We start from the raw sequence: 12,287 nt of genomic DNA on the forward strand, positions 1-12,287 counted from the left end.
CTGAGGAATGCTTCCAGCACCTTGTTGAATCTATGCCACGAAGAATTGAGGCAGTTCTGAAGGCAAAAGGGGGGCCAACCCGTTACTAGCATGGTGTACCTAATAAAGTGGCCGGTGAGTGTAATATATATACACATCACAGTGGTCATAGTATATAGTCAGCAGCTCATTAAGAAAATCTCTAGAGGAAGGAGAGCTGCATGGTTATTGTCCCATCTCTAAACAGCTCACAATACACAACTCTCTATGTTCTAGGGAATCTCCTGTTCTCATGTTCTGACAACATGCTGCTGGGGTCCCCTTAAGATCTTTGCCGGACATCCAGCTTTAGGAGCAGTGCTCAAGGGATCTCCCTGCCTCCATGTGGGCTGCTGGGTATTTCCTAGCCAGGTCAGGAACTTACCCAAGCAGGTCATCAGGGGAACCCATCAACGGTCCATATGTTCCCCATATTAGGGAGGGTTTCCCCTGACACAAGATATCCCAGGACATTAATTGAATTTGGTCAGAAATGTTAGTCAGTAAATTGTCGTTCTCCCAGTGTATTTTTCCGGTACTGATATAAATATAACTCATAGAGGGAAGATGGGCATCTGTGAGTTTGGATAAAGAGGATTGACCTCTCTTATATCCCTCCTATTTATACAACGCCGCTCAGTTTTATTATGCGACTTGGCGTTTTCACTATATCTGCCTGTATCCCAGAGTGATTTCAAGAACCAATTAACAGAGTATAAATTGTGTGTAACAGTATTAATTAGTTGTTACTATTGAGTTTGGTCAGTGGATCAAGATCGTAATATGCTCGTTCATCTGTGCGTTATTGGTCAGGGATATACCAAGAGAGTCCCAAAACACCCCTATTCATTTCCCCCTTGGTGGAATGTTGGAGGTAAAAGACTCTCCATCTCCCTAGTGGCTAACCTCAGTGTACTAAAGGTAGGAGGGAGGTGGGGGGGGGGGGTATTCCTACAGATAGACCTGAAACATCTACACCTCACTCAATTGCTGACTCCTTTTCATTTCTGACTATACATTTGATTCCCTAATGCAGTACGCTTTAGTACGCCGAGGTTAGCCACTAGGGAGGTAGAGAGTCTTTTACCTCCAATATTCCAGCAAGGGGGAGATAAATAGGGGTGTTTTAGGACACTCGTGGTATATCCCTGATCTATAACGCACAAATGAACGGGCATATTACAATCTTGATCTACTGTCCAAACTCAATAGTAACAACTAATTACTACTGTCACAAACAATTGCCACCAATTATTTGGTTCTTGAAATCACTCTGGGATACAGGCAGATATAGTGAAAGCGCCAAGTCGCATAATAACACTGAGCGGCGTTGTATAAATAAGAGGGAGACACCGTCCGTTGGATATGATAAAAGAGAGGTCAATCCTCTTTAGCCAAACTCTTTGCCCATCTTCCCTCTACGAGTTATATTTATATCGGTACTGGAAAGATACACTGGGAGAACGACGATTTACTGACTATAACATTTCTGACCAAACCCCATTTACATAAAATAGCTGCAGTTTACTACTGCTGTTAATTTTAAAATAAAAAAAAAAAAAATTGTGCTAGGACTTGTGTGTGTGTGTGGTGGGGAGGGGGTCTTATTTTCAGTAAAACAGGGTAGCAAAGTTATTTCCGATGCAGTAAATCCAGCAGCCACTTTGCAGATACCCGATAATAAAAAGGTTTTTCTTTAAATTTCATTTAATTCCATAAAAATAAAAAAGTACAAATTTTCCCCAATTGAATACCTTTGGCTGTCAACATTTAAAACAAAAAGTATTGGGTAAAATATAAAAACAAGGACTGAGTCGGACGCATGTTTGGAGAGCTCTGACACCCCCAGTGTAATCTGTATACATATTCTCATCTGTAGCTCACCAAACCCCTAATTGATCACCATCTAAACCAGAAGAGCAAAGTGAGCAGCTGGATACCCAAATTGCATTATTTTGTGGTCCAAACCAGCTGGTGCAACCTGGACTGCATCTAGGCCAGACCTCTGCACCATTTCTGGGACCTCTCGATAGTCCCTGGGGCCCCTGAATAGACATCATAGGTCACAGCCTTTCTAAGCTCGCAATCCATGACTTCGGGAAGCGGGAGTACCCACCAAAGGAAAAGGTTGTTCTCCCGCTGGAACGGGTAGGCTCCTTTGGCTCCTAACAGAGCCAGACTGCAATCGGAGTCTGTTTAGAGGCCATCGACGGCCTTGAGGACCTTGTACTAAGCCCAGGTAGGCCAGAATCATTTGAAGTCTTGCTTCATTACTGTCTTGCTTTGTTTCTGAGATCCGTGTCTTTGTTAGCTAGTCTACAGATAGGAGCTATGTTCACGGTCTTGTCCTATAATATAAGGGGTTTTAATTCCCCCTTCAAGAGGAGGAAGGCTTTGCTCCAAAACATCAAACACAAACTATCTGTATTGTGTACACAAGAATCATTCTTCACACTCCTTTGCCCCAGCATACATGTACTCGCAGTATAAAATATTTTATTGCTCTTCTCCTAAAAAACACCAAAGAGTAGTTATACTACTTCATGACTCATTGCCGCTTTAGGTGTCATCGATCACCTGCGACCCCCATGGGAGGTTTGTGATCCTCACAGGTGAGCTTCATGAAACTGTCAAGTCATAAATTGCTGGGTAGTTGGGCACGTTCCTTGCAGACAACGACCGCCAGGACTCTGTGGTCATTGACCCATAAAATGTTCATCAAGGTTAGGATTATTAAGCTTTCAGCCCACCACAATAAAACCAAATCGGCACCATTGCTACAAATAGAGAGGCACTTCGTAAACTTGAACATTGCTAATCAGATCGCCCTGTGTAGGACCATAACTAAACTGGTGGCACAATTAAGCTTCGACTGGACTAAACAGAGTAGACAGTGAGGACACTTCAGTGGACAAAGGCTCTTTATTTGAGGCAGGCCAATAAACTGGACAAATTTTTAGCCAGGAAACTGGCGTTCAATACTGTCCATGCCATACACACAGTGTCTAGCGTGACTACTTCAAACCCTACCAAAATAGCCGACTACTATACAAAACTGTATTCTGAGTCTCCCATTGTTGTAGCCTCTACTATTCCTTCTTTTTTGGCCCAAGAATCCCTCCCGAAGGTCATTGGACCTTCACACATTAGAAACATCCCCATCGGCTTAGAGGAGGCAGAACTGGCAACCGGTTTAAGTTGGGCAAGGCCCCAGGCCCTGATAGGCTCACGGCTCTCTACAATAAAATTTCCCTCAGTTGCTCTTTAAGCTCTTGCAGAAGGCACATTACCGTAATCCCCAAACCCAGGAAAGACCACAAGTCTCCTAAGAACTATAGGCCTATTTCCTTGTTGAATATTGATTATAAATTGCTAACAGGTATTCTAGCTAAAAGACTGAACAATATTACCCCAGCTCTAGTCCACAAGGATCAGGTGGGCTTTATTCAATCTCGGCAGGCTCCTGGTAATATAAGAAAAGTACTGAATGTTATTCACTAGGTAAAAAAGCCTTTGACAGCATCACTTGGACGTATATATTTTCTGTGCTAGAGGGGTTTGTCCAACCTTGAGGCTCCAACCACTACCAGGTCTACTATACAAATTGCAAGGGACATCGTGCAAAACCACCCTCTACTCCCAGCTTTATTTGCCTTGGGAATGGAGCCACTGGCTAGACTGATCTGGGCTAACATTGTACATTGCAGGGCTCGAATTGGGAGCCACTACAAGTTGAATCTATTCACAGACAATCTGCTTTTGACTAGAACTAAACCTTTGACGTCATTGTCTAACCTTTTTGTGCTGATGGATAGGCCAGAAGCTCGTGCAAACCTATGTGTAAACTGAGGCACTCTCCTGAAATTGCTTCTCATACTGGTAAGATGTTACAATTAAATTTTGGCTTCTTAATTATACTACATATTTGGGTTTCAAGATTACACCCCTCAGTAGACTCGCTGTACTCAGCCAACTTCCCGCTGACTGTTTTGGCAACTCCAATCTGACTTTGCGAATTGAGATACTTCTGCCATATCATGGGATAGAGCGCATTCTAGAAAAATGAACGCATTAATGCTGCCTCCAAATTAATGTCCCTGTGAGAAGGTCCTACAAGATTTTCAGAAGGCCATCTTCACTTTTATATGGGTGGGTAGGAAACCCAGAATAAAGACTCATCTGATGCACTTACATAAAAGAGTTGAGAGGAATGTCAGTACCCCACATTGTCAAGTACCATCAGGTGGCTAGGTTATTCCAAATAATAGCTGTGCATGGTGGGTCTCTGGCTCCCCTGCAGTTCTCATTAGAAACCTCTTTACTGAAGCCTGTATCCCTACTGGGAGCCTTTTGGGATACAGGTCCCCTGCCACCCAAGCCATCAATAAGAGCCCCTTTTACCTATCACTCGCTCACTATGTGGCATAGGTTGCGATGGTCTTTTTCTCCCCCACCCACGATTCTTTAGTTGGTGGAGAGAGACGGGCTTGATGCAACTCCATCATTTCCTAAATGGGGACAAGGTGGCTACAGTGGCGGCATTTGTAAACAAAACAGGACCTCCTCCAATATCACAGGTTTCAACTACAGCAGCCGCTTTATTTAACTAGTTCTCTGTGTCCTCAGACTCTTCTCCTAGACATGACGTTCTTTGAGATTATTTGTAATACGACTATGTCAAGAGGTATTTTGTCCTCCATTTATTCGATGATGAGTCAACCACCAAGGGAAATCAGAAATTGCCCTTTACGACTCCATGGGAGTAAGACTTGAATGTCAACATGTTGTTACAGAGGTGGAGATACTATTGTGAGACAGTTGGAGGGGAAATCACCACGTGCCTTTAGCAAAAACGTCCATTAAGATCCTACATAAGCCCTATGTGGCTTCCGGAACATATCCATAAACTCTTCTCTTTGGCCTCACCCTTGTGTTTTAGAGGATGTGGTCAGATTTTCGAGCCACATAGCTCAAATTATTTCAACGGTCCTGAAAAGGAATGTGAAACCTACTCCTGAAGTACTGTTGTTGGCAGATAAACCACAGATGTTTAAATTTCAACCTCATAAGTTGTGTCGGTTTATCTGTATGGCAGCCAGTAACCTGATGACTACCTGGAAATCGACAACCCCAGTTGAAAGCAAGGTCTCGCTGATGTAACTATATGAAAAGATTTCAGCAATATGGGATGACAACATGGAGCCATTTTAAAAAATGTGGCAGCCCTGGACACACCACGTCCAGCTGCCATCACCCTCAACGCTACTAGCTCCTTAGCTCAATTAGCTTTGTGGTGTCATGGAATCCTCCTCCATTTACAAATCTGATTACACTACACTTATAGGTGGTCTCGAATTAGTAGTAGCCCCTCCCTTCTCTTTCCCTTTGTTGCCCTGTGTTACTTTTCTGTAGTTGTATTGTGCCACCCCCCTCCTTTTCTTATTTGTCCAGACGTTTTCTGTGTGTCATGTCAGGTGGGAATTTATACTAGACAATCCCTTGTGTGGAAAATTTCTACGGCGAATTGTGCTGCCGATTCATATCGGATTGTCAGACGGCCTGACCCTAAGCCCCCCCCACACTCCCCGATGTGTGTCGCATGAAAGTCAGATCACGTGCGACAATCACCTACCAAATACCTGTCCCAGCGGCGCGATCCCCAAAAAGGTCTGAAAATCTGACGGAAATTCAATCCGTGGACCCTCAGTAAATAAGCCCCACTGTGTTAGAATGTAGCCTTATGCTGTGTTAAAGGCATGGCAGGAGACCCTTTTCATTATTGCTACAGGGCAGTATGCAACTTAGAGGAAGGTTTGAGAGGAAGTTTGCCACTGAAATTTTACAGCAGTTACGTCCCATGGATCTCCAGCGCGTTTTTAATTTTCAATGGTTGTAAACTATGGTTGGTGTCATTCTATTCCTAGAACATATAAATATATTCAGAAGTTTAACAGGACATACCTCGTTCAAGTTTTAACCGCTGATACAAATGTAGTTGTTCAATGGATACTAAGCAAGAAATCTAAGAAAAATAAGAGTCCAACATTAGTCTTACAGAAACTCTTGCAGCTGACATCTTGTGAAAGTGTGAATACTTTTTCTTAAAAATGACATGAATCACTCAAAAGACATGCCTGTACTGAGACTACCATCAAGACATATAGACATGCAGGTGGTCACAAAGCTGTTATGTAGATCTTTGCAAAGCCATTTATGCCTATTCTACGGAAGATGTGAAAGGGAGGATTCTGATATATATCCCATCATCAAAGGGGACTCTTAATAATCACTGGCAGCGTGGCAGTTTTCAGGTTAGGCTCTATTCACATATCCGCAAATGGTGGCCGTGAGCTAACTGTAAAAAATGTCAGCTAGCTCATGGCCACCACAGGCTTATTGTGGTAAGAACACTGTATCTTACTTTGTAGTTGCGCCACAGAACACAGGGCAGTTCCTATTCCTGCCTCTGTCTAGCGCGGCCATGGAGAGGGGAGGTGAGCAGAAAAGACAATTTTATACAAAATCAAGGAGGAAAGTAGGATGCGTACACAGGACTAAACTAGTATAACAATATTTATTAATTCATGGAAAAAACAGCTACAGGACAACAAAGAATAAAAACAATTAAAAATACACCCAAAAGGCTGTATACAGCTGCCAAGGGCAAAATGTGCCCTAAACTCCCTATCTCAATCTGGTAGTACAAAAGTATACAGGTTACTTAGTAGACAATGAATAGCTAAATGTGCATCTAAATACATGCAACACAAAACTTGTTTTGTACAAAAAAAAGTGACCTGTGCAAGAAAATAGAATTGCTGGATTGCTCGCAAGCCTAATCATCCAATACCCAAATGACTTCAAAATATCCAGGTGAAGGGGAGGAAAAGGCAGGCAAAGTCAGACAGAAAGGGAGTCTGCTCCACTCCCTTTCTGTCCGACTTTGCCTCTACTCACTTCTAATACATATAACAAAAATAAGGACCAAAAATTGCTATCCTAAACCAAATAGACTCAAAGGGAAGCTACTACAGCAAATATTCAAAATACCTACAAGATAACAGACTTCCACAAAAAGAAATGTGGAAGTCCAACTGTTATTTTGCAGGTATTTTCACTTCTGATACATGTAGCTATAAATTCATGTACCTATAAATACTGTCTTATTGCTGTTCAGTATCCTACGCTGCTTGCAACCTGCAGCATCTATTTGTATGTGCCCAAAAAGGCCGTTCAGAGCCACCCTTTTGCCTCTAAAGGGATTTCCCATACATGGAGAAACAAAGAATGGAGATGAAAGATTTGTCTTTAATACAAAGGTTTTATACCTATGTTCTTGGAAAGTAAAAAGGTATACAACAGTCATAGGTGGATGTGATGTGCTTGGACATGTTTTATACACTAGCAATCTTAATTGAGAGCCTTTGGTTTCAATAATCCCAAGGGGACGATGAAAAGAATTATTCGACATTTAAGCACCAGTTGCCATACAACTAATTTGAAACTGTGATTAAAGGAGTCCTTTGATTTATAAATAATTATCTGATAGCAAGGATTGTACTCCTTACTGTGGTATACTTACCAACAACAGTGACAGAACAACAAAATGAACATTGCAAATGCTAACGTTAACAGAGCCTTACCATAATTAGCTACCTACATTTTTTTAAAATATTGAATATCTACCAACATCAGTCTTTCCCATGTGTGCAGATATAATTCTGTACATACATCAAAACTACAAATACAGAGTGCTCTGCTGAAAGTACAGGACACAGGATTACTAAGGAAAAACAGTAGCCTATAGTTCCTAGATGTGGAAGGTTTGGATATGTTGAGGAGGATAAAAATAGAACAGACTGAAGTAAAGTAAACATTTCCTCAAGGCAAAAAGAAGAACAAGAACTCCATTGCTTCTGAATCTGTAAGTAATGAGAGACTGCTGCCAGGTAAAGAATAATTTTAAGAAAAAGTACCTCTGCTTCCTGAAGGAATCCGTGGTTTGGGCACACCATGTCTGGGCAGGTGATTGGAGAACCAAATCCTTCACGAACTGACAACTCCACATACTGTCTGAGGCACTAAATGTGGGTACAAAAAACAACAACAACTTCTAAATCCAGGAAAAACACAATTATATTACATAGCCTGTTCACAACAATGTATACAACACAGATGTAGTAAGATATGCTATTTTTGAGTGGGAGGAAACTTCGATTAAAGGGATGGTCTCCCTATGACAACCACCTTCTACATTCCATTGGGGTTTGCAAGCCAAAAAGGGCCCTTTGTTTTATGAAGCAGGTGGCAATTTATCAGACTCGTTGCCATGTAATAATACATTTTACCATAAAATGTATGGGAAGGTTTAATTAGTTTTATAACAAATGCTGATTATTGGGGATTCTCAAGCCAGAACAGCATCGGATCACTAGGTCCACTTTCAAAACTGGCTGTCACAGTGATATCACAAACTAGATTCACTGATCCAGAACGAGAACATTCTATGAGGTTTCTGGAGGTTTCAGGAGGTACTGTATGTCCTGTTTAAAGGACATCTACCATCAGGATCAAGGATTGTAAACAAAGTACACTGATATACTAGTGTACCCCCTCGGGCAGGATCTGCTCTTTTTTAGCTTCTTATGCCCTGGTGTTTACAAAACAACGGCTTTAGAAATTATGCAAATGAGCATGAGTCACACAGGCTTATTTGCATAATTTTTAAAGCATAAGAGCCAGAGGGGGAACACACCAGTATGTCAGTGTGCTTGGTTTACAATCCATGATCCCTTTGGTAGATGTCCTTTAACCATATAATCAGACATTGCACTGGAAATAACATTACAAGTTTGTAACATCACGTATGTGGGACCTGCAACAGAAACAGAGACAATGCAAAAATATTGTGCATATGTTTTTCATGTAGTTACTGAAAGATCCTGAATACAATATATGGGTCATAATAGTTGTGGCAGAAAAGGATTGTTTTTATTAAAGGCAACTGATCCACGAAAATGTCTATTAATTTCAATGGACTTTGAATGGCTTCTGTTTAGTGTGTTGGAAACCGTTGTATTAGGTTTCCGTTATTTGAGGCGGAAAAAATTATAACGCAATAGAAACAACAGAAGTGGTGAAAACTGACACTAAAGGAAATCATTAAAAGTACAATATAATCAATGGACATTTTAACAGATCAGTAAGACGTTTTTGTGATGAAAGATTACAACCAAGGTCTGAATGCAGTTATGTACTGGGCCCAAAAGGTACTGTACTCTTGAAAGGGCTTGGCCACTTTACATGTTTTTTTGTAACTTGTTGAGGGGGGGCAGCATATTAGGTAATATATATATATATATAATGTAACAAGCTCTGCTACGGTTGCTTGTTATGTAAAATGAATAATTGTTTTTGCCATTTTATAAAAGGTTTAACAATAACACACAGTACATGAGACCTAATAAGCGAAAATTGCGAAAAGGTAAAAAGACTGTTTGAATGACTGCCCTTAATGTATATGGATAAAGTATATAGTTGCAAAAACCAAGGACATAGAAAGAAAACTGTATTCCAATCTTTCATAAACTGAATAAAATTTCATATCCAAGTGCTGGTAAACTAATATATTGAATAAGTACGGTATGTCATTTTGCCTATTTATGCAGTTTTCCGGTGGCGCTATAAAAGACTAAAAATAACACATACATAAAGGTCTATTCATTCTGCCCATACTTTAGACATACTAGGCTAAATAGACTTGATTCATATGCTGAAAATTATACTGAGTATGCATAGTATTTGGGCTGTTACAGAACCTTTTCCAATTTGGGAGTTGGTATCCTGCTGAAGACTTTGGAAAGCATGTGAAAGAAGAAAAATGTATATAAGCTAGTTAGAGCAGGAACTGACAACAATATTCTGCTATCCCAATTTCACTTGACACATTTCACTTCAGTGCCTAGGGTAGTCTTTGTTATTTGCCATTACACACTAATCTGTATATTATTCTATAGTGACCATGTGAGGAGTCTACCTCTTCATCATTATGCGACGCCTGGCAAAAAGTTTATACTCTCAGTAAACTCTAGAAACCATTTTCTCTCCATATAGGCTAACAAAGTGATATGCATGTGGCTACTGTGTAGTGTCATCAGTGTGGGTGCCTGGGGTTGGGTTCCTATAATAAATATACAGTTTGAGATAGATAGATATATCTATCTATCTCTAACCAGGAAAACATTTTCTTTGCATTTTGCTTGAGAGTCTAAGGGCTCCCAAGCATTTCTCTCAGTATGCCATCTGTTATTTCCATGGACAATATACAGGCGGTCCCCTACTTAACACTCGACTTACATACGACCCCTAGTTACAAACGGACCTCTGGATATTGGTAATTTACTGTACTTTAGTCCTAGGCTACAATGATCAGCTGTAACAGTTATCACAGGCGTCTGCAATAAAGCTTTATTGTTAATCCTGGTTCTTATGACAACCCAACATTTTTAAAATCCAATTGTCTCAGAGACCAAAAAAGTTCTGGCTGGGATTACAATGATAAAATATACAGTTCCGACTTACATACAAACGCAACTTAAGAACAAACCTACAGACCCCATCTTGTATGTAACCGGGGGACTGCCTGTATTGGCTGTTTTAGGTCAGTCCGTTTTTGTTTCACATGGTATGGCATTTCTCCATAATTTTTTCTTCACGTCCACAAAAACTTGATGGCAATAATAAAGGCTCAATTTTTTTTTCCAACAAACCAAAAAACTAACATAGAAAATAAAGGGCACAAAATTCATGTACCCCTAAGGTAGACTGAACACCATATCTGCTTGTTTTTTGTAAAATTAAAAAAAAAATTGAAAATAAAGGATCAATATGATGTTGTGATGAAAATACAGAAAAACAGATGCACAAAATTTAGAGGTTATATGTAATGGCAAGAATTACAAAAATTCTTACTGTTGTGCAGAAGATACAGCTGCATTCTCGAAGGGTGGTCATCATATCAAGAGGATGTTCACACAGACACAGCTTGCACATAATTATAGGTTCCAAAGCCAATTCCCGGGGAGTTGAATTGCCACTCATCATGGCATGATGACAGATTTTACCAGCAGTAGCCATCTTATCTTAGGCTGCCAACATCTTCACCATTTTATACTAAAGTAAAGATAGAAACATGGAAACAATAAATAACACTACCAATGCTATTCAATCACCATCATAGTTTCATGGCAACTACATCCAAATTTTGTAGGACTGTTTTAGTTCTTAAACACAGCCTCTATCCTGCAATTGGCTGCCTTATGGGATTTGGCTTTCCTATGTCGCCGTTTGCCTAGTCTGACTACTAGCCCAAATTCCTGACACATCCTCTATTATACTTTCACACATAGCTGTTGTATTCTGGTAACTTCTCGGCTTATAGAGTCCAGAAAATTCAGACATTATTGTGGGTTTCTTGGTGATGACTAGAAAAATTCTTAAGACTTTTCACTTCACCTTCTTCAGCACCAGGCCAATACTTATTCTTTATATGTAGACTTACCAAACACACAAGTTGGCTGGTAATTATTATAGGAGTGTATAATCCGTGAATGTGCACAAACAATAATTGTTACGTATTCTCAGGGCAAGCTGCCTCAATTACAGAATTCTTACTTTAAAGTTAGGTCATAAAAACAGAATACCAACATGGTCAGCATTAACCTAGTTAACAACATCACTTCGTCCCCTGATGAATAGTTTACACAAGATGAAGCATTAAAGGAAAAGCCCATAAAAAAAACAAAAAAAAAACAAAACACACACACACACAGATGGGCTATATTAAAAGTTAGCTACTTTGATGTAGAAAGAACACTGCTTATCCGCATGTCCCTTATATTAAAAGGTTATCTAAATCAGGCCTATGGTCATTACAAAAGTTGTAAACAGATCACAAGCACAAAAAAATACAGGTAATGGCAGGTTCCCATAGAGCCCTATTAACTAAGGAACACCCTTTTATGAGTCGAGGTGGGCGTTGCCTCCTCTGGCTGAATCCAGCAGGTCCTCCACGTTCTTTCTCTTCATGCAGCAGTAATGTCATTTGACCAGGGTGACATAATTGCAGGTCCTTTAGCCTCTTAACATTACCAACCTGTACACCAAAAATATATATGTATCATGAAATTACAGCATATCATATCACATGAACTCACAGCAGTCTGCAAAGAGAGGAGTAGAAGTCTATGCAGGTATGCTGTGATTTTTTT

At 40.3% G+C, this 12,287-nt stretch overlaps 1 protein-coding gene across 1 annotated transcript in view; it reads right to left on the minus strand.

Moving 5' to 3' along the window:
• The window catches only part of RNF144B (ring finger protein 144B), a 51,394-nt gene that overhangs the window by 20,806 nt on the left and 18,301 nt on the right, over window positions 1–12,287 (minus strand). Inside the window, exons 2-4 of the mRNA XM_072152462.1 lie at window positions 10,990–11,190; window positions 7,995–8,099; window positions 5,980–6,040 (exon numbers count right to left, since the gene is read on the minus strand). Coding sequence (XP_072008563.1) covers window positions 5,980–6,040; window positions 7,995–8,099; window positions 10,990–11,154 — 331 coding nt within the window. The 5' untranslated portion in view covers window positions 11,155–11,190. The remainder of the gene's footprint in view (window positions 1–5,979; window positions 6,041–7,994; window positions 8,100–10,989; window positions 11,191–12,287) is intronic.

Source organism: Engystomops pustulosus, chromosome 5 (genome assembly GCF_040894005.1).
Source record: "Engystomops pustulosus chromosome 5, aEngPut4.maternal, whole genome shotgun sequence".
Taxonomy (NCBI): Eukaryota; Metazoa; Chordata; class Amphibia; order Anura; family Leptodactylidae; genus Engystomops; species Engystomops pustulosus.